General features: G+C 55.2%; 1 protein-coding gene across 16 annotated transcripts; it reads left to right on the top strand.

The window, feature by feature from the left end:
- Positions 1 to 1,651: 1,651 nt before the first annotated feature.
- SLC45A3 (solute carrier family 45 member 3) lies at positions 1,652 to 23,257 on the top strand. Of its 16 annotated transcripts, none has more exons than XM_045536544.1 (10): positions 2,085 to 2,101; positions 3,832 to 3,968; positions 6,193 to 6,304; positions 7,820 to 7,902; positions 9,186 to 9,246; positions 10,275 to 10,319; positions 15,981 to 16,376; positions 17,626 to 18,411; positions 19,059 to 19,324; positions 21,486 to 23,257. In XM_045536544.1, exons 7-10 carry the CDS (start codon positions 16,202 to 16,204, stop codon positions 21,921 to 21,923), a joined length of 1,665 nt encoding a protein of 554 aa, XP_045392500.1. In that variant the 5' UTR covers positions 2,085 to 2,101; positions 3,832 to 3,968; positions 6,193 to 6,304; positions 7,820 to 7,902; positions 9,186 to 9,246; positions 10,275 to 10,319; positions 15,981 to 16,201; the 3' UTR covers positions 21,924 to 23,257. The 16 variants fall into 16 exon arrangements, with proteins under 16 accessions (XP_045392510.1, XP_045392500.1, XP_045392494.1 ...); XM_045536539.1 differs by lacking the exon at positions 2,085 to 2,101 and adding an exon at positions 2,261 to 2,319; XM_045536540.1 differs by lacking the exon at positions 2,085 to 2,101 and adding an exon at positions 2,829 to 3,099.
- The last annotated feature ends 3,707 nt before the right edge of the window (positions 23,258 to 26,964 follow it).

The raw sequence follows: 26,964 nt of genomic DNA, 5'->3' as shown, positions 1-26,964 counted from the left end.
GGGAGGGGGTGGGGGGGTGTAGAGGCTGCTAATGCATTTTGCCAGTGTCTTTGGTTTCTCCAATATCCAGCCAGACTATTAGCAGTTCCCCAAGGATGGCCTGCTCCTCACGTCATCCCCCATTTCCTAGAAATGGGAAGCAGCCAGGGAATAGGGTTTTTATGTGCATGTGTGTATGGTGGGGGAGGGAGAAGGAAGGAAGGGAAAGGGACATGGTGGTTTTCCTACAGCTGACTTACTAGAGAACTGAGGCCCAGAGAAGTTGTTAATTGCCCAGACTGACACAGCATTTTGGGGAGTAGCATGGGTGCTACGACTTTCTCTAGGGCTCTGAAGTCACCGGCCAGGCTAAATAGGGGAGGGATTACTGCCCCTGCCTTGTTTCTGGAGCCCAGAGACTGTGTTTGTGTGTGTGGGTGGGGGGTTGAGGGGGCAGGGAGGAGAGTAACTAGGCTGAGGGATTGCCTCAGTTTCTGTATCTGAAATGGTATTCATCTCTTGGGATGTCTGAAGGATTGAATGAGTTAATACACGAAAAATATTGAGAAACAGTGCCTGGCAGTCAGTAATGGTTAACTAGTATTATTATCACATGAGGGTGCAGCAGCAGAGAGTAGGGGGGATTTTCAGAGCAGACGGCCCTGCTGCACCCTGTGCTGAGTGGGCCTGGAGAGTGCATCTATCTGGTTTGGTGAGGAAGGGCCACCTTGGGGAGGGGCGACTGACTGGGTAGTTATTCAGATGGCCGGGCCACTGGGTGGGATCCACGCTGTGTGGTCACTCTTCTGAGCCCTCGTTCTGCTTCCCTGTGTCACAAGGCATAAAGCACATAGGGCCCTGGCAAGAAGTGGGGGGTGGAGGTGGGGAGGGAGCCGGGCTCTCACTCCTCCGTGGTGGGACAACCTCTGTCCTGCTCCCAGTGTTCTTTTCCAAGCTTGGAAAATACCACCTTCGACTCTGTCCTGGCTCTGTAATTTTCCAGCTGACCTGGAATTCCCCCTGACTCCTGTCCTATTTCCTGGGGCAGAGGGGACACCAGCTCAGGGATCCAGAACTCCACCCTAGTCTTTCTGCTGGCCACAAATGGGTATGCCAAAGGCTTTGGAAAGCCATTGCCAGGAGAGTCCCCAGCTGGAGGTGTGTGTGCTCCCAGGGAGTCAACGCTGAGACCGTTTTCAAGTTAAACTTGTTTAGTGACTCAGAAGGTAGATTCTTGAGTTTTCTCTACTCTCTCTTCCCCACCAGGGCTCCACTGTTTCCTTCTTCCTTCTCTGGCTCCCTTCCTTCTCTCCCTCCCTCTGCCTCTCAGCTGGAGGTGCCCTTAGAGATCCTCCAACTCCCTCTTCTTACAGAGGCCCAGAACATGGAAGGCACTGGCCCCACATCACACAGCTGGTGGACACAGGGCCACCACTGGAACCCAGCACCCCAATGCCCAGTCCAGGGCTAAGGCGGACCAGGTCTTCCCCTTTAAAGGCATCTTTCTGCGATGTTGTAGCATTTAAGTCAACAACCCGCCTAGACTGGGTCTCTCTCTCTACCCTATAAAACTCCATGGAGAAGAAAAGACACACCTGGGCAGCGGACCCCCCACTACCAGGGCCAGCCTGGGACTCCAGTTATCTGCCTCCTATCTGCACGGTTCCAGTCCTGTCCAAGGCATTCTGGAAACAGGTATCTGTTAGGACGTTGCTCAACAGCTGACACAAGTAATATTTTACTGGGAATTTATTATTCCTGCTACCCCATACACACTCTTAAGGAGAAAAGAAATTGGAATTTGGCTTTTAGCAGCAGAAAGGGACGAGGAAGCTCCAACTCCAGGAGAATGTGACATCTCCTTTCAAGCGATGGTCCTGGACAGGTGGGGCTCAGGTCTGCTCGGAGACCGGGATGGCCGGATTGGCACGCACCGGCTCCGGGGAGGGGAGGTGCCCCGCAGAGCTGGGGAGCTTCTACCTAAATGTTTTGGTGGCGAGCGGCAGAGGGGGCGGTGCACTGCCCTAGGTAATGATAGGGCCGTCTGGGAGCCACGCGGGGGCTGCCCGTCGCGGCCGCGGCTACAAAGACAGCTTGGAGACCTCCGGCTTTCTTCCCTTGGGTACCAGCCCCACCCCTCCATCCCCCCTCCCAGCACCCCCCACCTCCGTCCCGCCTCGCCCCGCCCCCCTCCTGGCAGCCCCAGCGCGCATGCTCTCTCCCCCCGCGGAGTAACCTGGAGATTTAAAAGCCGCCGGCTGGCGCGCGTGGGGGGCGGGGGGGGGGGGGCGGAGAGCTCGCACGCGCTGGCCCCGGGTGACAGCCGCGCGCCTCGGCCAGGTAGGATCGCGCCCCCTCCTCTCCCAGGGGAGAGGGTCCCGGCGCGGGAAAGGGAGGGGCGCTCGCCGCCGAGCTCCGGGGTGTCGCGTGTTTTGCGCCCCGCGGGATGGGGCCGCGCCGTGGCCATCCCGGGGGCCGCGCGCCGAGTCCCCGCCAACCCCACGGGAGGGCGCGACCCTGACCTGCCGCGGGCGGGTCCCGAGCGCCCCGCGCCCGCTCCGGTGCCCCGCGGAGCCGCGCGTTCTTCCGCGGAGGGCGGGCTGGGCGAGGGCGCCCGGGCTGCCCCGGGCCGGCGGCGGGGTGGGCGGGGAGCGGCCCCTCCCGGAGCTCGGGCCGGGCCGACGGCTGGCGGGGCGGCCGCGCGCCCCTGCGGCAGCCTCCCGCGTCAGACTTTTCTTTGGAAAGTTGCGTTTATTTTCTTCCCTTGTCTGGGCTTCACCGGAAAGGGGCAGGATGAGTCACTGGGGCGCGCACGGTCCGGGACTTGGGGGGAGCCGGGAAAGGGGCCGACGGCTGGGACGCCGCGGGGTGCTCAGGCTCGGGGCAGCTTTCTCGGGGAGCAACGGGAGGGAAGAGGGACTGAGCCCTCTCGGACATTAGTTCTGGGACTGGGCTCTGTGTGTGTATTTTAGTGTCCCCCTGTTCAGCCTCGGTTATCCCTCTCGGGAGGAGGAAAGGGGCAAGAGGCGGCTGTGTCCTTCTCTCCTCCGGGTTCACGTGGGAATGGTGCGCGCTCTCCCAACAGCAGACAGGTGCGATGCGGCGGGACCCGGGCATCAGGTGCGGCTTCGCAGAGCTCTAGGCTCGGGCGGAGGCGGCCCTGCTGGCGAGGCCTCGGGGACCTGCAGTCCTGAGCCAGGGTCAGTCCTTCCCGTAGCCTCCATTCCCCTCGGACACTGGAGTCCCGTGAGCTTCTCTTGCCCTTGACCTGTGATCAGCCTCTATCTTCCTGACGGACGCTCTTGACCTACCCGGCTTTTCCCCCTCCCCGGGGTGCGGTCTCCCATGCTTCCTCTTTTCCCAAGGGGCCGGAGTTGGGGGCAGGGAGGGGTTTGGCATGGTGGGTACCTGGCGAGGGCTCGCCCTTCAGCTGTTACGCTGACCCAGTCCCAGTGGAGCGGGCACTAAGAATAGCCCAGCTGCTGTCTTGCTGCCCTGGAGTCTGCAGCCGGGCATTGCCAGTAAACCGGGGCCCAGAGTGACCCTTGCTGGGCTCCTGGAAGCTTTGCTCAGGGGTGGGATTGAGGTCCTGGGGGCTTCTGGCTGCCTTTCCTGATGCACTTAGCAGATCTTTCAGAGCAGAGTAAGCTTTGGTGTGGACTCACCTGCCCAAGATGTGGGGAACAGGCTGGTCTGTGGGGGGGGACGGGGAGGGTACAGGCTAGTTGGGAGGCCGGTAGAAACCCATACAGCAGCATATTCTAGGGGATAAGTGGGACATAATTTGAGGTCACGGGCCCTTCTGTTGGACCGGTCCCATCTCCTCATTCCTCCCTTATCTCCTCCCACCAGGCCTGTCGTGGAGCCAGGACTCTGTTGTTCTAAAAGTGCTCAGAAAATGGAGCTTGAGTCAGCAGGATGAGTCCGAAGATAAAAATACAGCTGTGGATGAATGTACAGCTGTGGACAGACAAGCCCCAGTTTAGTGGGTGTGTGTTGGGGGGAGTTTTCCTATGTATGCATGGGGTGTGTCGTGAACTCCCCCTGCCCTCCTGGCTCTGAGTAGCCCTGATGGAAGAGGGGGAGGAGCTGGACAGTGATCCCTGGTGGCCCATTGAGGCAGTTCCCAGGCCACCGGGTGGTGGAGGGATTGCATGAAGGCCCCTTTCCAGCTCTCCCTTTGCTGGAGTTGGAGCTGGAGCTCTCAGCCTGGGCAGGGCTGGCCTGAGCGCTCTGGAAGTGAAGTTAACTTTAAGTACTATCATCTGGACCATTACAGCCTGATGACACAACATTATGGATAAAAACCCAGACTGTAGGAAGGCAGTCTATATACTGGCTGCTCTGCTAGCTTGGCAAGTTACTTCTTCTAAGCCTCAGTATTCCTGGCTACAAAATGGGAATGATAATAATACCTACTGTATAGCTTTGTTAATTATGAAATTATAACAGATATAATATTTGTAAATATATAATTATAAAGTCTAAAAATTATAGCTTTATTAAACAGTGCATATAGAGCTCTTAACTGTGCCTGATATATAGTAAGTGCTCAATAAATGTTCGCTAGTACCAGCTATATCTATTATAACTAACACCTGTGATTGAATGGCTAGTAACACCCAGCCTGGAATTCTTGGGCCTTTCTCTTAACAACAAATATTATGATTATTTTTTGCTGTAGTCTTTATTTCTGAATTGGGAGCAAAGTGTCCTGGACTTTGGGAAGTTGGTATGAATAGTTAAGATGCTGGTCTCTGGCAAAATGGTTTGAATCTCATTTCCTCTTGTGCAAGTTAAACTTTCTGTGCTTCAATTTCCTCTTTTGCAAAATGAGGATAATAGTACCTACCTCACAGTATTGCGAGGATTAAATAAGCTGATGTAGGTAACGCTCTAAGCACAGCAGCTGCTTGTAAAAGGAGCTTGATAGATTTCAGCTGCTGTTATTTGGTGACAATGGGGGCAATCATTTTGGTTTATACTTGGAAATCAGAGTTTTGGCTGGGAACAGTGGCTCATGCCTGTAATCCTAGCACTCTGAGAGGCTGAGGCAGGAGTATGGCTTGAGGTCAGGAGTTTGAGACCAGCCTGAGCAAGAGTAAGACCCTGTCTCTACTAAAAATTGAAAAATTGGCTGGGCATGGTGGTACACATCTGTAGTGCCAGCTACTTGGGAGGCTGAGGCAGGAGGATTACTTGAACCCAGGAGTTTGAGGTTGCTGTGAGCTATGATGATGCCACTACACTCTATCCAGGGCAACAGAGTGAGACTCTGTCTCAAAAAAAAAAAAAAAAAAAAGAAACCAGAGTTTCCTAGCAAGGAAATTAGACCATATATAACTGTATGTGTCATATAGATGACACATCTGCAGTTGAACTTGTGGTCTGGTGCAAAGATCACACCAGGATTGGATGTCCTTGTCTCTCCCCAGTCAATACTGTGTGACTGGTATTTCAATTAGCCCAGAAACCCCTGTCCTCCCTCCCTCCCAAGAGTGTACTCCTCAAGTTGGAAGAGGGTACCGTGAGGTGATGAAGGTGACTGTATATCCTAAAAAGTTTGCCTTCTATGCAGAAAGGTTATTTGCTATTTCTAGGAAAACTGTGTGGGGAGGGTGTCCTGAAGTTGGGATTCTGCTCTGTCCTCCCTCCCCAACTCTTAAGATCTTTTGCACTGTTCTTTGATGTCCAGAAAAAAAAAAATGCAGCCTGGCTTGCTTTGAACAGTCAGTGGCCCTGTTTGCTGGGCAGCAAGGGTGGAGGCTGGACCAGTTGGTACCAGGCCCAGTGTCTTGAACGCTGATGCCACTTGACTCCCAGCAATAGAGCTGGAGTGTGGAGCTTTGTCCAGTGTATTAAATGCCCCTGCTTGGGGGCAGGCGCTGGTGACAGAGCCATCACGGGATGGTCCTGATCCCTGGCCAGAAGTTCCTGTTTAATTCCTTTTTCTCCTACATGGTCTGTTTCCTCCTCCATGGGAGGAAGTCCACAGTTTTGCTACCAGCCCTGAACGACTTGTGGGTCTTCTTGCTTCTGATGTTGGAGATGGGCCTGCCTCGCTTATTGGCCTTGATTTCTTTGGAATGGAGATGATAGCATTCACCTTGCAAGGCTCTGGTGAGGATTAAATGTATGTGCGTGTTTAGCAAAGTGCACAGACCAGATGCTCAATAGATGTTTGTTCTCTCCCCTTCTTTGTTACATCTGGAGATCACTTTTAGGGAGTTGGGATGAGCTAGCAAGAAGGGGACTGGAGGCCAGTCCTGCTCCTAGATCCCACAGTCCCTCAGTGACTACATCCGGGCCAGACGATGCCAGCCAGGTAGGGTGCCCTGGGGAGCAGCCAGCCCACAACGGCACTTCCTCTTTCCCCTGTGCTCGCTGCGCTCCTACCCCAAGGCCTCTCTAATCTCAGGTGTACTTTGAATTGGCAAATAGTGTCCAAGCTCAGAGCGCCTGGCCCATCCCAAGTGATGTGGCAATCTAGAGCCCCGCTCCTGGCTCCTGTCCCTAAAGAGGCAAGCACCCAGATACCTTGAGTGCAGCCCTGCTTGAATCCCGGGCATGCTGGTCAAGTCACATCCGACAGGAATCCTGAGTCAGCCTCACCCACAGGCCTTCTGTTGAGCACCCACGATTCTCATGCCCTGGGCAGGGCCCGTGCTCCGTCCTTTCCAGGAGCCGAGGCACTAGTGGTGAGGGCGGCAGTCGGGGAAGGACTGCCAAGCAGAGACGCTGAGGGGACAGTGTGCGGTATCCAACCCCGGGGATGCCTGGTCAGCACAGCCGAGATTGGCGGGAGAGAGGGGATACTTGACGGCTGGGGTCCCAGGGGGCCCTGGAGGAGGTGTGGGTTTCACGCTGCACAGGGTTCAGGCGGAGGCAGGGTGCAGCCCAGGAAGGGGAAGTAACCAGAGCATGGTGACCACTTTGGAAGCAGAATAAGCCCAGTCAGGGCTGATGAATCCCCTCTTCTTGGGCCCAGGGAGGTATTGTGATGACTCATCTAAGGACACACGGATAGCCAGGCCTGATCTGAGACCGAAACCCAGTCCCGTGGTTTTGGGTCTGGTATTCTGTCCAGCACGCCTCACTGTGGGGTGAGGGGGGTGTGTTTAGAAATCCCAGGCTCCAGGGGCCTTGTTTTATTTTTATTTTTTTTTTTTTTGAGACAGAGTGTCACTTTGTTGCCCGGGCTAGAGTGAGTGCCGTGGCATCAGCCTAGCTCACAGCAACCTCAGACTCCTGGGCTTAAGTGATCCTACTGCCTCAGCCTCCCTAGTAGCTGGGACTACAGGCATGAGCCACCATGCCCGGCTAATTTTTTTGTATATATATTTTTAGTTGGCCAGATAATTTCTTTCTATTTTTAGTAGAGACGGGGTCTCACTCTTGCTCAGGCTGGTCTCGAACTCCTGACCTCGAGCGATCCACCCGCCTCGGCCTCCCAGAGCTAGGATTACAGGCGTGAGCCACCGCGCCCGGCCTAGGGGCCTTGTTTTAAAGACATGTTCCCTTTTCTACTGTTGGGGTTCAGAAAATGATACCCCAAAGTGAAGGCCTCAGAAACAAAGTTTCTCTCTGACTTCTGCCTTCCTGTCTCTCGCCCCTCATTCTCCCCCGAGGTAAGCCATAGAAACTAGAATCCCTCTTCCCCAAGGCAGATCATAGAAACAAGAGCCCCTCTCTCCATAGCCAGTCATACAACCCAAAGATACTATTCTAACTCCCCCTTGCCTTTCTGTGTAAGAACTGGCCATAAAGAAATTCTCAGACCTACCTTGTTTGATAGCAGGTCATAAGACCCTCTTTCTAAAGGGGTCCTACCCGTTTCCAGGAGGAAGAAATACTACAACAGAGAAGCCAAGAAGAACCTGGACAGGCCCTGCTAGGTTTCCCCACTTCATCTGTTACCATTAGGTAATGCCCTTTTGGTCTAATCACATTTCCACACGGCTGTCCCTGCTTCCTCGAACCGAACCATAGAAGTGGGTAGTTTACCCTGGGTCTTTGGGTCTTTTTCTGAAGTCTCCCAGGTCGCATAAAACTGTAGCCAAATAGGTTGTGCTTTTTTCTTGTTAACCTATCTTGTGTTATGGGGCATCAGCCGTGACAGAAGATGGGAAGGAAAGGGATCACCCCCTCTCTGCGGCTCTACTGCATAGAGCCTACCTGCATATCTTCCAAGGCGAAGCATCGTGGCCACTTCTTCCAGGAAGCCCTGGAAGAACTAGACACACCCCCCTCCCCCCACCTTGGGTGCCCACCCTGTGGGCTGTGTCTTAGTCCCTGTACCACCTCACTGTGCACTGATTGCATTTTATCCCTTTTGCTAAAGGGAGCTGCAGGGGGTTTCTGCATCCCCAGCACCTTCTGGGTGGGCTTACATATAACTGGGGCTCAGTAGGGGTGGGTGGGTTTTAGTGCCCTTTCCTTTAGGGGAGGTTGGGTTGCAGGCACTGGGGTGTACCTCCTCCAACGGCCGGCAAACTTGAGATCTTTAATGAAAATTTTAAAAGTCTCTTTTGGGGCCAACTCTTACCACTGAGTGACTGTTTTTGAGAACACACTTTCAAAGAACTGAGTCTGACTCAGCCCCCTGATTATAAGTGGGGCTGATCCCAGACCCTAGGATTATAGATCTGATGGAGCCTTAGAGGCCTTTGAGTTTGAGACCCTAGAGGCAGGACATGGCTGAGCGGGGACCAGCACCCTGGTCTGACTCGTGGCCCAGGGCTCTGCCCATCTGTAGGTTTGCAGAGATCTGCAATCCCCTGGTCTCTTCCCTGGGGGGCCCCACTCCTAAGGGGGGCCAGGCGGAAGGAGAGGACCCGGATTGGCTGTGCATGATGAAGAGAGCTGCTGGCCAGGCTGACTGACAGGGTCCAAGTTCGCTAGGAAGGGGGGCTGTTTGGGTTTCACTTTGCAGGGGGTGTAGGAAGAGGTGGATGGGGGGAGGGAACTTCCGAGTGGCCTGGACACTGTGCCAAGCTGCTTGTTCCCTCCCTCGTTCCTCTTCCCCACCCTGGACCAAAGGATTTCTTGGTACTGCTGCCCCACCTTATAGGGAAGCATTTATTGTGGCCCAAGGAGAGCAGAATTTAGTTACTAATTTCTGCCGGGAGCAGAGTCCACCTCTGGGAGAGAGTAGGGAAGAAGGCAGTTCTGCCCTCACATATCCTGGTTACTTGGTTCGGTTTCAGGTGACTGATGACCCTTGGCACTCTGTTGGTATTTGAGCAGTGCAGGCCAGTAAAGGATGGGGTAAGTGCAGCTGGGGAGCCCTTTACACCCAAGTCCCCTGGACTCTTGTTGGTGGAAGGCTGTGAAAGCCCCTTCCTGAATGCCACGGCGCCTGGTCAGTGAGCCCTCAGTGGGCACCTGTCCAGGAAGAAGCACCTGCCTGGGGCCGGGCGTGAGATCAGTCGCCTGGCTGTACTGCGGTAGGGAGCCTTAGACGTTATCTACACTAGCTCTCATTTTACGGGCGCAGAAACTGAGTCCTGGAGAGGTGAAATGGCTTGTCTAGATTATACAGCCATAAAAGTTGCTGAAGCAGGACTATGCTCTCCTGGCTCCCACTTCAGAGCACTTTCCAGAATGCTTGAACCTTGGGTGCGTTAAGTTCTGAGACTGAGATGTTCATCCTGGTGAAATCGGAATACCAAATACCTACTCTGTATTTGGACTGAGTTATTAGAGAGCAGGCACAGTATGTCGGGTCCCTTGCACGAGCCAGGCACCTCCTGGGCAGTTGGTTGGGGTCAGCCCCTGTGTTCGTTTCCCTGTGGGTGGAAGTCGCCCTCTCTCACCGCTGTGGGATGTTGATCCGCCCTCTGCGGCCTTCCACCACCAGGCAGGTCCATGGCAGTGACCCCTCCTCACCTGCCGGGGCCAGCACCTGGGGAGGCGGTCGCATTCCTGGCATTCCTCTTGCAGCAGGGGCTGAAAGAGGCTCCAGTGCGGGTGGGGGAGGCACGTGGGTGGGTGGGGGCAGTGGAAGCCGAGAGGAAGGGCGGAGTTGGTCTCCCTGGACCACGGCCTGCCCTGTTTGGGAATGAGCAAGGCCTATCCCAGGTTTCCTGCACCGAGGAAGCCCAGGCTGCTGAAGAAGTGGCCTCCAGGAACTTGCACATCCTTTCTCCCAAACCCACTGCACATCTGTGAAGTCAGTGCTGTGAAACGGGTATATTAATTGTCCCCACCTCACTGGATGGTTGGAAGACTAAAATGTTTGGCAGAGTGTCTGGCGTGGAGTAAACCTCAGTGTTGGCTGCTATTACTGATTGCAGATGAGGAAACCGAGGCATGGGAGGCCAAGTGACACCACAGTTACAGTAAGTGGCCGGGCTGGTACGTGAACGCGGGTCAGGCTGACTGCCAAACCTGGGCCCCCTGCACGATCTGCTGGGCTTGGGGGATGTCGGCACAGAGCCTGTGGCCCCTGCGGTGGAACAGGAAGCTCCAGGCTGAAGAGCACTGCTTGTCCTGGTTTGGGGGACATGCCCAGTGTGACCTTGGGTAGCAGCTGTTCTCAGAAATGAAGTCTGGTTGGGAGAGCCAGGTGCCTGGAGTCAGAATGTGGGTCTGTGTTGACTGTCACCATGGGATTGCCAGGTGACCCTTGGGAGGGTCCTCTGCTTTAGCCTCAGCTTAGGCTGGCTGGGACTGACTCTGGCCAAGGTGAGGGTCAGGCTGGCCCCAGAATCCCTGTCACCGAATCCGAGAGGGGAGGGGAGATCGTCGCCGCTCTATGGACCGCTGCTCTGTCCCTTCCCCGCCCCTTCCCCCAATCTCCTCTGGCATTTGTTTCCTTTCCAAAGCTGGACTGGGGCTCTCAGACAGGGCAACAAAAGCAACTCTTCTCCAAGCCACTGCCACCTGTTGGGTTTTCACACATTGGGGGTGAGTGGGGGGAGGGAGCCATTGCCCTTTTCCCAGTGTCTGTGGTGTGCCCCCGCTGCCCCCCTAGGGCCTGGGATTCTCTTTGCTGCCCAGTGTGACAGTGCTCGGGAGCCGGAGGGGGTGGGGGCCTGCAGCAGCTGGAGGGGGAATTGAGTGGGAAGGGGCCGGCGCTGGCAGCCGGGAGGGAGTTTGATGGATTACTCCGCAGGCCGAGAGGTTTCTCCCTAATCCCCCTTTGTGTCCCGCCCGCAGCCCCCTCGCTCTCTCTGACAAGCTGCTAAGCAGAAGGCTTCCAGTCCCAGGGAAGAAAAGGCAGCTCAGCAGGGCGAACTCTAAATCCCTGGCCTCAGGGCCCTGGGGGGGGCAGGAGCTAGGGAGCCAGGCTGGGCGGGGCCGGGGACCCCTTCCCACTGCTCTCGTTCTTTCTTAGGAGTCCCTGCGTGGCCCTGCTGAGGCTGTAGTGTCCTCAGGTGGCTGTGACAGCCCTGCGAGCTCTCCTGGGCCTCAGCTATTTGTGCAAATCACGGCTGCATTTTTCTAGGGTGGGACTGGGGAAAGCAGAGACCCTCCCTGCTTTGGAAATAATCTGGGCCCAGAGAACCAAAGAGCGAATGGGTTGGAAGGCACCGACACCGTGTGTAGTCTGAAGCCCTGGCCCCCTCCGCAGCAGCCCGGGTAGGAGTCCTCACAGCGCCCCTAACACAGGGGATCTGTGACGCTCATGTTCAGGTCTCTCAGGAGCCGGCTCTTCCTGGGGGTGTCCCCAAGGCTCCCTGTGGAGCTGCCCAGAGAGCAGAGCTCATTTTGGGAGTGCAACGTGCCAGGTGTCATTAGCTAAGGCCCCGGGACTGGGGCGAGGGGCGGGGACGTGTAATAGGGATGCTGGGCTGGTGAACCCCCAGACCTGGGAGGGCCTCTCCCCTTCCCCCAGCCTAGAGGACCCTGGAGAGCTCCGCTTGGAGCAGTGTGCCAGGGTCCTCCTTACCCCGCATCTCGGCACAGTCCTGGCCGAGACAGGACAGCCCGGTGGGGTGTGTATGCGGGAGGTTGGCCTGGGGTGACCCTACCCCCTTTCTTCAGCTGAGTCATCACTTCTCCTGGCTGGCCTCCCGCCGGCCGGGTTTCCCCTAATGTGGGGAGGGCTCCGGGTGGCTGTGGGGGGCACAGGGGCCGCTTCCCGCCTCCCCAGGAGCGAGGAGCGTGTGAGAAAGCAGAGGGTCTTTGTGAGTGTGCAGGGAGGACCAGGGTTGCCGAGCTGTCGGGGTCAGGGTGGGGGCTGCGGCCGTTTGATGTGCTGGGCGGGGTGCGGGGTGCGGGGCGCTGGCCGCATAAAGGGGCCATAGAATTGCTGCCTGACACTGGCCCGGGGCGGGGGCTGCCCCCAGCCCGGCTCCCTCTGGCCTCTGTCTGTCAGCAGAGGGAGTCTGTTCCCCCAGCGCCACCTCAGCCGCGCACGGTGGCAGGAGCCCCTTTGAAAGCCCTCAAAGGCCTCTTTATACGTCCCCCTCTGACCCTCCCTTCCCTTAGGGAGCTACCGGGGAGTGGGCTCGGGTCGCCTTCCTCCACCTCCTCCACTCTGTCTTTTGAATTTCGGACAAAGTTCAGGCCAAGTTTGTTCCGTTGCTCAGTTTCGCTTCCCCCGTCCTCCCTGCTGGCGTGCGGTCTGCAGTGGGGCATTCCAGTCCCCGAGGGGCGATCGGAGCCCCTCGCCACCTCGAGCCCTGAGGAGTTGCCACTTCTGGGGTTGAGCTTGGAATTTCCTTGGTGTGTGGGGAGCACGTGGCGGAAGGAGGACTTATGTCTTTACCTTCTCTGTACACCCGGCCCCTGCTCTCGGCCATTCATTCATTAGGTAAACATTGCCCAGGACGCTTGTCTGGCAGGGGCTGGTGCCGGAGGGTCGTGATGGAGCCCATAGCTTGCCCTGGGGGTTGCCACATATTGGGGTGCATGGGGCAAGTAGGTCTCCAGGTACCTGGAGCTGGGCAGGGAGAATCCAGGTGCACTGACCTTGCCCGGGGCCCTCGGTTGCTCTGGGTTTCGGGTTTGTCCCCCCAGGCATGAGGAAGGATGGCCTGGGGCGGAGCTCCGTGAAGGTTCCCAGAGGTCTTGGGTTTCCTCCAGCTTTCTTGCTGTCCTGCCATTGGCAACAGCAGCAGAGAGGAGGGGAGATGTTTGGAACTTGAGAGGGACTTGTCCCAGAGGGCTGCCTGTTCCTTTCCGTTCTGAGTGGCCAGCCCCTCCACCTCCTGCCCACTCCTGCCCGCTCCTCACCAGGTGAGCACTCTCGGGTTGATCTTCTGTTTATCAGACAGACAGTGCTCCAGGAGCAGCGGGGCAGGAGGATTTCAGTCGGAAGCATCTCCAAGACTAGAGGGTACAGGGGAGAATTAGACCCTGTCCCCTTGCCTGTATCTCTGATCCAGGAAGACAGGGGAGTTTCTCCAGACAGGTGGGGCCCAACACTGATCTGTCACTTTCAAGCTTCGGTGAGAAGTGTGCCCTGGGGCCGCTGACAGCAGTGGTGGCCAGGAAAGCGGTACTGAGTGACTTCGAGTTCTCTGGCCGCCCTGGGCCTGGGCTTCTCTGTTAGTGTCCCAGGGAACAAGGCCCTGGAGGGGATGGCCTGTGGCTGGAGTTAGTGCTTGGGGTCTTCTGTAGTCCCCTCACCCTAAGGACCCTGGAGTGGGGATGAAGTGGGGGGGCTGGGGCATTAGGAAGCGTGCAAGGATGAGAAAGGGGGCCTTTGGAGGTGGGGTGTTCTTATGGGCTTGGGATTGCTTGGGCAATTCTGAGCTGGGAAGAGTAAAGTCTGGGGGTGGCAGGTGTGCCCTGAACCCCCAGGGCAGAGTAGAAATCAAAAGAGGGAGGAGGGGGCTCTGCAACCTAAGAAAAGAGGATGCCTAGCCGGGCTTGGAACCTGCTCACTTCCTACCCAACTCCTTTCAGTGAATTCTTCACCCAGCCCAGCCCCTGGTTACCAGGTGAAGAACCTCTGGGGTGGAGAGAGGCACCCCAGGGTGGGGGGAGGCAGCTAATGAGCTATCTGGGGGGTGATTCGATTCCTTTTTTCACCACCACCCCCCCCCCCTTTTTTGTCTTTTTCCCTTGTGGGCTAAGAAGGACCCCGTTCATTTCTGGGAGTACTGGGGAACTGGATTAAGGGAGAGGGAAGGCAGGTGGGGTGATTAATGGTTGCCTGAGAGCGGCAATTTATTTTAAACAACAGGGAGCAACCAGGTTTGGAAGAGGGGGCAGGCTGTGGGTGAGGCTAGGCCTGACAGAGTCTGTTTGCTCAGGGAGGACCTGGGCCCTTACACCCGGAGCAGGTGAGTGTCCAGGGCCCTCCCAGACCGCAGGTGGGGGGTGGAATGGGCTGGAAGCCTTTTGACCCAGAACCCTCCTTCCAGGCCAGGTGGCACCACCCCGTGGTCCCTGTGCAGCCCCCTGCTTTCCTGTGGGGGCTATGGACATGTAACAATGGGGGGGCTCACGTTGAACCCACAGCAGCTCAGCTAAGACTGGTCCCCCCGCCTCCCTTTTGGGACTGTGTGGGTCAGTATGTTACCCTGCTGCTCAGGCCACCCCGTAGGAGGTCCCACACCCCATCTCAAAGTGTGGGTGTGTGCAGGACTTCGGGGAGGAGGCTGCCGGGTCGCCCAACCTTCCTTCCTGATCTGCTAGCTGCGAAGCCCCAGAAGGCCGTTAGGGAGTGGACAGCCCTTCCCCAGGACTGACGGCCATCTGATTTCTCAGAGCACGGCGGCATTCTAAAAGAAATGGAAGCGCCTTTTATTATGAGGTGCTGTGATTGGTGGGGGGTAAGTGGGGGCTTGGGGTGCTCTCAGATTGGAGCCACGTCCTCAGCCACTGTGGTCCTTGCACCGGAGTAGCAGCCCTTCAAAGCATTTATGGGATGGAATTGGGGCGGAGGGGGAAGGCACTCCAGGCAGTAGTGCTGGGCAGTTCTGTCCCCTGCCTCTGTCTTGGGATGGATGACAGCTTAGGGGCCTCTTGCCTACCTACCTCGCCAAGGCTCGCCCTCGGTAGTACCTCCTCTTGGTGACTGACTTGAGTGTCCCTCTTTGGTAGTCACTTCTAAGCAAAGCAGACTGCGATGGGTACGTTGTCGGGAGGCAGGACCTGGAGGCCACCTGCTTGCAGAGGTGGGACTAGGGCAGCGGTGGCTCTCTGCAGGGACTCTGGGCTGACAGGAGGGGGGGTGGGAACCTCTGCTGAGAACAGATCCACTTAGGGAGCAGAGAAAGGCTACCCAGGAAGTAAGTGGTGGGGCACCCTGCCAGCCTGGGGGGTCACGGGCATCATCATAGCTCCTGCCAGGTGATGTGGTTTCATGCCCCTGCGAGGCTGGGACTTCTCTGCCGAGCACAGCTCCACTGTCCTGTGACAGTTGGACAGTTACCTGTGGACTTTCCTCCCCATGAGCACTGAACGCGGGGGAAAAACTCAAAGGTTTTTGGGCCCAGGTTCATCCAGGGGAGGTCTCTTTAAGTGGTTTCAGTGACAGGTTAAAACCCAACCCAGCAAAGCACAGCCTCTCCTCCCTTCCCCCCATCCCTGTCCTTGCAGGGGGTGGGGGGGTTATGGTACTGCATGGCTGGCAGCCAGGCAGCACGGAATGGGAAGTGTTACTCTTAACAAAGGGGAATTGAACAGCTCAGCTTTGGGAAGTGGAGAGAGAAAAGCAAACAAACCAGGCCTGGCAGAGGGTCTCCTGAGGCACCTTGATAGCCGGGCCTGGGCAACCAGAAATTCAGCCGGTTCGATTCCGTCCCGACCCCCATCCTAGCAGGCAAGGGCAGTTGCAAATATTGCCAAGCACAGAATAACCGGCATCTGTTTGGCTTTGGAGTGTGCTGAGGTTTAAAAATCATATTTACCTTATCAATTATGTCAGCCCTAGGCTAATATTAACATGCATTTCCTGGCTGGGCAGCAGGGGGTGGCGCCTAGGTGGCAGGGCCAATCGCCGGCCTGTGAATGAACAGGATTCAGACAAATTAGAGCAAATCCTGGAAACCTGTCTCCCAGGACTTAACACTGTGTGCCTGTGATTGTTCCCGCCCTTTCAGGATCCGAGCAATGAGATGTGTCCCCACCGAGGTGCCCCCCGGCAACAGGTGTTTAGCGTGGGCTGAGAAGCTGGACCTGCCCCAGACGGCTGGCAGACATGGGCTCCTGGCTGACTCCTAGGCCGTCGGTGGCAGTGAGGAGAGGTCTGGGCCCCTGGAGCAGAGCTGAGGCAGAGCAGTTCTGGAGTGCGTGAGCGGCCCGAGCCCGACCTGCCTGGCCCATGATGATCCAGAGGCTGTGGGTGAGCCGCCTACTGCGGCATCGGAAAGCCCAGCTCCTGCTGGTCAACCTGCTGGCCTTTGGCCTGGAGGTGTGCCTGGCTGCAGGTGTCACCTACGTGCCACCCCTGCTGCTAGAAGTCGGAGTAGAAGAGAAGTTCATGACCATGGTGCTGGGTGAGTCACGACATCTTCCTTCCTTCCTGTGGCAGATATGTGCTGCCTGGGATGTAGAGCAGGAGTACCTCTGCCCAGGGAGCTGCTTGGAGGGCGAGGTGGTTGCCTGCTGTTCATGCGCTTGGCGGTAGCCGTTGCTGGGCCGAAGGTGGACCCAGGGCTGAGGGGGTGCCCCAAGAGAAAGAAGACAGGACAGGGACATACTCTAGTCACCTCTGTATTCCTGACCCTGCATGACTCATAGGAGATACTGGAGAAGTTACTCCTACCCTTTGTCTACTCCTAGCCCTTTTATAATTAATGTCTATCACCTGGCCGGGCGCGGTGGCTCACGCCTGTAATCCTAGCACTCTGGGAGGCCGAGGCGGGTAGATTGTTTGAGCTCAGGGGTTCGAGACCAGCCTGAGCAAGAGCGAGACCCCATCTCTACTAAAAATAGAAAGAAATTATACGGACAGCTAAAAATATATACAGAAAAAATTAGCCGGGCATGGTGGCACATGCCTATAGTTCCAGCTACTCGGGAGGCTGAGGCAGAAGGATTGCTTGAGTCCAGGAGTTTGAGGTTGCTGTGAGCTAGGATGATGCCACAGCACTCACTCTAGCCCGGGCAACAGAGTGAGACTCTGTCTCAAAAAAAAAAAAAAAATTGCTAATTTCTATTACCTGATTTAACCCTTACCACCGCCCTTTGAGGTGATCCATTTTACAGAGAAGAACACGGAGGCCTGTAAGAGGTTAGGTGAGCCTTAGCCAAGGCTATACAGCTGCTGACCAGTAGAGCTGGGACTTGGTTAATGTCTCCCGGCCAGCGCGAGCTTTTACTCCTAGGACAGGGGGCGGGCTCCTGCCTCTGCAGATGAATTCTGCAAAAGCCACAGAAGGCAATTAGTTCCCATTGTGTGACACCCCCAACCCCAGGAAGAGGGGGCCCCATTAGGATTGCAGGCTCTGGAGTCAGACTGCCTGTTGAAACTCTCCCTCTTACCCTTTGAAGCTCTGTGCCTTTGCATAGGTATCACTCATCAGTTGCTCCATGCCTCAGTTTCCCCAATCTGAAAAGAGGGCTGTTTGTAATACCTATGTCATGAGGGATAAATTAGACTCCCTATGAAGACTTAGCATAGTGTCTTATGTGGAGTTTGCCCTCAGTGTGGTATCATTTCCATCCTTCTCCAGGAGCTTGGCTCCCCCCCCCTTGCCTCTTAACTGTCCCAGGCACTGACTCGTACCACTTGCCCTCTTGCAGGCATCGGGCCAGTGCTGGGCCTAGTCTCCGTCCCACTCCTAGGCTCAGCGAGTGACCACTGGCGTGGGCGCTATGGCCGCCGCAGGCCCTTCATCTGGGCCCTGTCCCTGGGCATCCTGCTGAGCCTCTTTCTCATCCCGAGGGCCGGCTGGCTGGCAGGGCTGCTGTGCCCGGATCCCAGGCCCCTGGAGCTGGTACTGCTGATCCTGGGTGTGGGGCTGCTGGACTTCTGTGGCCAGGTGTGCTTCACTCCGCTGGAGGCCCTGCTCTCCGACCTCTTCCGGGACCCGGACCACTGTCGCCAAGCCTACTCCGTCTACGCCTTCATGATCAGCCTCGGAGGCTGCCTGGGGTACCTGCTGCCTGCCATTGACTGGGACGCCAGTGCCCTGGCCCCCTACCTGGGCACCCAGGCGGAGTGCCTCTTTGGCCTGCTCACGCTCATCTTCCTCACCTGTGTGGCAGCCACACTGTTAGTGACTGAGGAGGCAGCACTGGGCCCGGCCGAGCCGGCGGAAGGGCTGTCGGTCCCCTCTGTGCAGTCCCCCTGCTGCCCGTGCCGGGCCCGCCTGGCTCTCTGGAACCTGGGCGCCCTGCTTCCCCGGCTGCACCAGCTCTGCTGCCGCATGCCTTGGACCCTCCGCCGGCTCTTTGTGGCCAAGCTGTGCAGCTGGATGGCACTCATGACCTTCACGCTGTTTTACACAGATTTCGTGGGCGAGGGGCTGTACCGGGGCGTGCCCAGGGCTGAGCCAGGCACCGAGGCCCGGAGACACTATGACGAAGGTAAGGCCCCTGCAGCCCGCGGAGGCTGCTGCCCCGTTGCGCACCTCCCAGGCTGGGGAGATGCACACAGCCCGTGCCTGGGCCCGACTTCCCCATCAGGAAAGGAAAGTGGACGCAGCCTGCCCGCAGGCTCTGCCTGCGGTTGCAGTGGGGCTCCTGGCCGCCCTGAGGGTTCACTCGGAGTCACTGCCCCGGGCTGACAGACGGAAAGGCTGAGCGTAGTCAGGGTCCCGAGGGAGTGGAGGAGTCAAGGCTGCGTTTCAGATCTGTCTGGCTGCAGCTTCAGTGTGCCCTCTGCTCCCCTGATGACTTTCTAAATCTCACCAGTGCCTTCCAGCTCAGGCATTCTAGAAGTATCTTGAAGCCTATGCAGAACTATCTTTCTGTTCCCTCTCGCCCTCCTGTCCCCAAAGGTGAGGTTCCCAGTAAACCCTTAGGACATCTTCCCCTGTCCTTAGCTAATGGCTGTGGCTGTGTTTCCCGAGGGTCAGTGGAAGAGCCCAGATTCCTGTGCTACAGGCGGAATGGGGAGGGTGCCGGGGAGCAGGCATGGCCCGCAGCAGGTGCCTGTGGCCCTCCCTGCTGAGCTGCCCCCAGACTGTGTGGTGCCTCTCCCTACCCTGTCTGACGCCTCCTCCCCCCTGCAGGCATCCGGATGGGCAGCCTGGGGCTGTTCCTGCAGTGCACCATCTCCCTGGTCTTCTCTCTGGTCATGGACCGGCTGGTGCAGCGATTCGGCACCCGGGCAGTCTTTCTGGCTAGTGTGGTGGCTTTCCCCGTGGCTGCCGGCGCCACATGCCTGTCTCACAGTGTGGCCATGGTGACAGCCTCCGCTGCCCTCACCGGGTTCACCCTCTCGGCCCTGCAGATCCTGCCCTACACGCTGGCCGCCCTCTACCACCGGGAGAAGCAGGTACTCAGTGGCTGCTGGGTGGAGCGAGGGGGTTGGGGGAGGCTGACTAGTCCAGGATTTGATGTCTGGCCAGAGGCTTCGGAGGTTTTCTTTGATCAGAGAGGAAGCCTGTCCTAGCCCCAGGACCAGAGATTTGGGCTGCGGAAGAAGACTGTAGATTAGATTCTTGGAATGACTTCCTGGGGTCAGGACCAAGAAGCACTTGAATGGATGATTGCAGGAAATGCAAAATCCTTCAGTGGGAATCTGGAAGAGCCAGGTGGGAATCTGGAGGAGCCAGCTCGCTGAAGCCCTCAGTCTGGGCTGGTTGTTCTACAGAGAGACAGGGGGCTGGATCAGATGACCTCCGGGGCATCTAGCTTCAGATGGCGAGTGGGAACAGGCTGGCCTTAGAACACCTCTCCTTTTCCAGGGAGAGGCAGGGTGACTACCCTGTGCCCTGCTTTGGTCTCAGAGAGGGGGAAGTCTCCTTCTTGCCCCCTCTCTTTCTGGTTTATCTTCCTTTTCTGTCTAATTCTCTTTTCCTGCCTCCCTCCTTTGCCTCTGTCCCCGTCCCCCGCCCCCACTGCGGCTGTCTGAGCCTGACACCTGGCACCTGACACCGCTCACCTGGGCACTGTGCAAGTTGGGGGGCCTCCTTCCTGCTCTGCCCATGCTAGCCAGGCCCTCCAGGGGCTCCCTTCTGTGGGAAGCCTCCTGACCCAGGCACTGTGGTCACCCCTGTCCCCCTCCACTGGCCTCACTGCAGCCCTGGGTGCAGAACTCTGCCCCAAGGGGCATGAAGCTGGGGGGTCCCAAGGCAGAAGGAGATGCAGGCCTGCCCTCTTGGAGCTTCCAGGCTGTAGGGGAGACTTGCTCCTGCCCCTGTCGCACATGAGCGGGGCAGTAGGTAAACCGTGGTTGGTTAACTGCACCGTGTCTGCAGGGGTGAGGGGTGTGGAGAAGGAGGGCCTAAGGTTTTGGCTGGGGGAGCCTGGTTCCTGAGACCCCTGTTTTCTGCTGCCCTGGGCTGGGGGAACGGGGGCTGGTGTCAGAGGCCTGGCTTGAGCAGTTGTGCCAGGGACCGTGTTCTGTACTGAGAAGCGTGTCTGTCCTCGGGGACTTCTTCAGGCTCCAGCCTCACTGGTCTTTCCTGGGGTGGCAGGCAGGGAGGGGAGCATCTGAGAGGCCCGTTCTAGCAACAACTGATGGAGATTTGGCCCCATACGCCGCCCGCCTGCTCCTTTGCCCACTTGTTGAGTTGCATGGTGAGCCGTGGGCTTCCCTGGTGTCAGGTTTGAGCTCTGCCGTGGCTTCCAGCTTGCAACTGCAGCCGACTCAAGAACCCTCCTGTGTTATACACTGCCTGGTGTGAGGGACAGTGTCAGATGAGACCTGGCCTTGTCCTTAAATAGGAGGCTCTGGGCCAGTGAGGCAGGGCAGGAGTAGGGAGGGTGGACCAGACACAGTCACTGTGATCTGTGGCAGACAGACAGCTAGTGGGACGGAAGTGAGAAGGGCTTGGACGTTAGCACAGCTGGGGCTGGGGGAGGTGGGAACAGGGCCATCCCTCCTACCGGTGGCCTGCGGATCCTCCCTGCCCTGAGGCTGGGGCCAGGGACCTCACAGCAGGGCAGCAGCTCCAGCTGGGGCCTGGGATCCCAGGCGGGAAGGGCTTCTCTCTGCAGGACGATGAGGACTTCCAGATGGTGAAGGGGAGGGCAGGCAGGCGGGAAGAGGGTTAGGAGAGCCTGCGTGGGGGTTGGGCCAGCAGGGGCCTCGCCTGTGGATTTCCTTCCTCTGTTCTTAGACATCTCTCTTCCCACCTGTCTTCATTCTTCTGTCTTTTCCTTTACCTTGGCTCTGTTCTCTTCCTACCCTGCAGTGCTGAGTCTGCTGCTTGCTTGTCATAAGAGGCTCGAGGGGACCTGGACTTCTAGTTTCACACTTGTCCCCTCTGCGGCTGCTTACCCTTCTGCCACTCCCGAGGAGAGGGGCCCAGCGGGACCCTGACCAAGTAGGGCCTCCTCAGTTTCCTCACCTGCTGCCTGATTTTCATTAAGGCCCGCAGACTGGTTTCTTCCAGCCCCTGGGATGAAGGGGAGGGTCCGTTCTCACAGCCGGGGGACCCCTGTGCCTAGGTGCACACCTGTCCTCCCCTTTTCTTCACCCCTCCCCGCAGGTGTTCCTGCCTAAATACCGAGGGGACTCTGGAGGTGGTGGCAGTGAGGACAGCCTGACAACCAGCTTCCTGCCAGGCCCCCAGACTGGGGCTCCCTTCCCCAACGGACACGTGGGTGCTGGAGGCCCCGGGCTGCTCCCGGCTCCGCCCGCGCTCTGCGGGGCCTCCGCCTGCGACGTCTCCGTGCGTGTGGCGGTGGGTGAGCCGGCGGAGGCTCGGGTCCTCCCTGGCCGCGGCATCTGCCTGGACCTCGCCATCCTGGACAGTGCCTTCCTGCTGTCCCAGGTGGCCCCGTCCCTGCTGATGGGCTCCATCGTCCACCTCAGCCAATCTGTCACTGCCTACATGGTGTCTGCTGCAGGCCTGGGTCTGGTCGCCATTTACTTTGCTACACAGGTGGTGTTTGACAAGAGCGACTTGGCCAAATACTCGGTGTAGACACCTGGGGGGGGGGGGGCCTGCCTCCCTGGGTCCCGGCTCTCCGTCCAGTTGGCCCGTGGGGCGGCCGGGCGCCCTCCGGTGTCTGCCGCTGCCGAAGTGAGGTGGCTCTCTGCTGCCGCCCTGTGGCGGCGAGGTGCGTAGCTGCACAGCGGGGGCACTGGGGGTTCCCTCCAGCCGGTCTCTAGGGCCGGCGGACTGGCAGCTTTCCAAATGGGTTTCAGTCTGGACCTCCGCAGGGAGGCCAGAAGGGCAGGGCATTTGATTAGCTCCGTGCACTGGAATGTGGGATTCTGCAAGTGGATTACTTAGGTTCAGGGTCAACAGCTAGTGTCCAGGTTGATACCAGGATCTCGGTGGAGACATATCCAGAGAAGAAATTTTGGGAGCTGAGTAAACTTCGCCACCTCCAAGCCCCCTTATCTTGCAGGTTTCCCCAATGTAGCTCTTGCATGGGAGTTTCTAGTACGAAGCTCTCCTCCACGGGATTTGAAAGTATGAGAGTTATCTGGGGGGAAAGAGTCCTGAGGGGCAAGGTAACTCAGGGACCAAGCCCCCTTAGTCCATAGCACTGCCTATCTGCTGATTCCCCACCCCCACCTTTTATCAGGACTTGGCTTGTTGGTCCCTGTGTTGCCATCATAGGGGCACAGGCATTGAAATGTTTAACTTATTTATTTAACAAAGCAGAAGGGAACCATCGCTAGTTTTCTATGTTGGTGTCTAGGAGTTGGGTAGGGTGGGATCGCTAACAACCAGGTCTTCTGAGATAGCTGGTCACTGGGCAGAGCATTGCCAGAGTCCCCTTCTCCTGGGGTCTGGCCTCCAAAATTGCCTAACCTAGGACCTTGGAAATTCTACGCATCCCACCTGATATGCCAAATGCTGTTACCCAAGGTTAGGGGTGTTGAGGGAAGGTGGAGGGTGGGGCTTCAGGTCTCACCAGCTTCCCTAACCTCCTCCCACTCCTCACTCCCCCTGCTGCCTCTAGGGCTGGGCAGATGGAGGCACTGCCCTTCGCCCGAGCCCCTGCCTTTCCCCACTGGCTCCACAACCCGCTGTTTGGGGCTATTGCAGGACCAGAAGCACAAAGTGTGGTTCCTCAAGCCTTTGTCCATCTCGGCCCCCGGGGATATCTGTGCTTGGGGAGTCTCACACGGAAACTCAGGAGCACCCCCTGCCTGAGCTAAGGAGGTCTTATCTCTGGGGGGTTTAAGTGCCGTTTGCAATACTGTCGTCTTATTTATTTAGCGGAGTAAATATTTTATACTGTTTGTGAGCAATCAGAGTATAATGTTTATGGTGATGAAATTAAAGGCTTCTTATATGTTTAATTGGCATGTGTTGTCTTTTCTGAGGCTGAAGAACCAGATCTCTCTAAAATCATTCTCAATTCCCAGTTCATGGGGACCTTTGGCTTTTCGCAGCTTCAGTTCCCAGTGCCACCAGCAGATGGAGCCATAGACCAGCACTCTGTGTGTCCACTGGGCGAGGCTGGCTGCACCCTGGATTGGGGAGTTGCTTTGGGAGTAGGGGAGGAGGGTCAAGAGAGTCTGAGGTGCGGGAGGATGGGGACGTTTTCCTTCTCAAAGGGCTCACTGTGTGGCTAAGGAGATGGAGCAAGCCCCCATCGACCACAACAGGGACTGTACCTGGCATGTGCGTGGCGAGAATTTTGACACCACTGTGCCTTGGTTCATGCCCCTTACGCTGGTTCACACCCTCTCCCGTTTCCTTCACCCTTCGTGCCAGGCTAGTACTCAGGTTATGGTCACTGACATGCACCAGAGATTCTTGAGAAATGGCTGAGTCCATGTCTGGGGCAGGAAACATCCAAGATGAACTTGAGCTACCTTGTCTTGCCTAAAAACAAGGAATATGAAAGGCTATTGGAGTCAAAGAACACAGGAAACACCTTGAAGGTGATCCCATTGGCCAAAGACGGCACAACTTGAGTCTCAACGAGAACACTGACTACAATGGATTGAAGCACAGATAGATACAATTCACAAATTTGTAATGATAGTAATAAAAAAAAACCTCATTGGTCACCTTTGGTGGTTGCTAGAGCACCATCTCGTTATTCCAAAAATTGGTAAGTGGTGGGAAAGGATTATCAAGTATTTATCATGCTTTTCTCATACACACCACATTTCAGCATAACCAAATAGCTAATGAGGAAGATTTTTTTCTTTATGGAAGAATACCTACCAAAGGAGTGACAGAACTAGAAAATTTTGCAATATCTGACAAAATAGGACCTGGTCAGTGATCATCAATGGCGTTGGTAAAAGATTGAGAAACGTTACAATGGATGGGTCAAGCTGACGCCACCTGAACATGCTGGTTAGCATCACTAGGAGTGGGACAGCAGGGCCTGTGTGCCTCATGAGATGATGTGTGGGGAGGACACAGCCACCTGTGAAGTGGTCTTACCAAAAAATAGAACAAAATCAGAATCTAATCAAGCCTCTAGATCTTATTAGCACCTGACACGGGGGAAAAAAGAGGACAAAGAAGAACATCTTAACCCTGAGGATACAGTCAGCCAAATACAGATTGAGGGCAATTCTATAGGAAAATGAATGGCATTGCAACTAAATGCAATTTGTTAACATCAGTTGGTTCCTGATTTAATCTAAACAACTAAAGAGACATTTTTGAGGCAACTGGAGAAAATTGCACATGGACTAGGCAATGATAAGGAATGATCATATACTTTGTTGGATATCACGGTATTGTGATCAAGTGGTTCAAAAGTCCTATTTCTTAGAGATACACACTGAAGTCCATACAAGTCAAGTGAAATTGGCACATGCTTTAAAAATATCCCAGGGGTCAGGCAAGGTGGCTCACGCCTATAATCCCAGCACTTTGAGAGGCTGATGCAGGAGGATTGCTTGAGACCAGGAGTTCAAGACCAGCTTAGACAACATAGCAAGTCTCCATCTCTTAAAAAAAAAAATCAGCTCAGCATGGTGGTGGGCACCTGTAGTCCTAGATACTCAGGAGGCTAAGGCAGGAGGATCACTTAAGCAGAGGAGTTTGAGGCTGCTGTGAGCTATGATTGGGTCACTGCACTCCAGCCTGAAAGAGTGAGACCCTGTCTCTAAAAAATAAGTGTCAAAAATAAATAAAACAAGCCCTTACAGAGGTATTAACAGTACTGAGCACTCTGGAATTTAAGGAACAGGAAGGCTGGTCAAGGTTGGCAGGGTCTGGGACATGGCAAGGCAGGGAAGACTCAGGCTGCTACTAAGTTGGTCATTTTTTTTAACAACACAAAAAGTTAAGTTCATGCCCAATATTTCTGAGTCAAATTAAATATTACAGGGTTTGTATTTACTTCATGTTATATCTGTATCAATCATTTTGAAATTTTCGGTTCCTTAGTAGTATTACCATAATTACTTACTTGCTTTATCCTTCAATCCACAGAAGTTTCAAACGTGACAATAGTAATATTGCTAACAGTAACGCTACTAAATGCAATTTAAGATTTCTTTGTGGTTGTTTTTGTCCTCAGGATATATCCAATTAGGGAAGTATAATCAAAATGCTGTTTTAAACTTTTTATCATGGAAAATGTTAAATACATACAAAAGCAGGGAAAGAATAATATAAAGAATTCCAGTGAACCCATCACCCAGGTCCAACAATTACCAGCTCACGGTCAACATTGTTTCATCAATTACCGCCCCCCACTCCTCCTACATAACTGAAACAAATCTCAGATATTTTATTAGAAAGTATTTCAGAATGTATCTCTAAAAGATAACGGATTTTTTAAAAACCACAAGGTCACACTACCATTGTGCCTAAAAATAATTCTTTAACATGAGCAAATATCCAGTCACTGCTTATATTCCGTCTCATTGTTTTTGTATAGTTTTTAAAGATTGGGACCTAAATTCCATACATTGCAATGGGTCTGTATCTCTTCAATCTCTTGTAATCCATACATACCACCTCAAGTTTTAAATTTTTCCTTGCAATTTATTTCATAAAGAAACTGTATGGTTCTTTAAACTATCTGCATTCCCATGGTGATATCTGACATGTTTTTATTGCCCCTATATTTTTGGTAAATTGGTAATTAAAATTAGAGACCAGATCCGATTTGGTTTGTTTTTGCAAGAATACTTAATAGATTTGTGTACTTCCATACGAGGTGGCAAGTATTGTCTGGTTGTCTTTTTCTTTTTTTTATGTCGGTCATTGATATCTTAGATCCATTGTTTCATAGGGGTTATAAAATGATGATCTATCTTTCTTCAACAAGCGCTTGATTCCTTCCCTGTATTTACCAGTTTTCAAAATAATTGATTCCCTGCATCACCTAATGGTGACAGAGATTTTTTCTGCCTTCGTGTCTTGATGTACTCACAGATTTAAATGGATTTGTTGTGTTTCAATCCTTTGCAGTTGTTCTTACTCATGTGCAAATTGTCCCCATCTTTGGCCAGTGGGAGCCTCTTCAAGTTGATTTGAGTCCTTTTGACACAATCTTAAATGGTTTTTGAAAGCTTCTTTGCTTTCTGGCATGACTAGATGTCCAGGCTTATCTTGTATTTTTCCTGCCACACACCTGGAATGAGCTATTTCTTCCAAGGGTCTTTGGTCACCTTTTGTGGAAATGGTATTTGGAGACCATAAACACCATGGGCATCAGTATTGTTTGTTGTTCTTGGGTTGGTCGTTGGTTTTAGGCCTTTTCAGTGGACAAAACTAGGAAATATTTTTTTATACATGTAAATACATTGTGAGTTTATACTGATAATTTTAAGTCAAGTCCAGAACTATGTATCTTGTACATATACGTGTATCTTCTCTAATTTCTCCCACATTGGAACAGAGCTGAAGGCCTGGCGCAGAGGCTTTTGGCATGTGGTGTATGTTGAGGGTGATGTGAGAAGTACAAGAGCCACCAGTGAATGTCAATGTCAGCCTGTCTGTGCCCCCAAAACACAGAACCTGGCCACGGGCACATTCGTCCTTTCTCCCTCAGGACAGTCACCTCCTCACTTTGCCAAGTGTTTGA

Source organism: Lemur catta, chromosome 23 (genome assembly GCF_020740605.2).
Source record: "Lemur catta isolate mLemCat1 chromosome 23, mLemCat1.pri, whole genome shotgun sequence".
Lineage (NCBI taxonomy): Eukaryota > Metazoa > Chordata > Mammalia > Primates > Lemuridae > Lemur > Lemur catta.
Note: the sequence above shows the minus strand (reverse complement) of the source record. Positions and strands in the feature narration are given on the sequence as shown.

Bases quoted from the DNA above. Each gene is read 5' to 3' on its own strand.
- SLC45A3 (XM_045536554.1), top strand. From the start codon at position 16,202: ATGATGATCCAGAGGCTGTGGGTGAGCCGCCTACTGCGGCATCGGAAA. The intron at 16,377-17,625 runs GTGAGTCACGAC...GCCCTCTTGCAG, and splicing joins GTTCATGACCATGGTGCTGG to GCATCGGGCCAGTGCTGGGC. The intron at 18,412-19,058 runs GTAAGGCCCCTG...TCCCCCCTGCAG, and splicing joins CCGGAGACACTATGACGAAG to GCATCCGGATGGGCAGCCTG.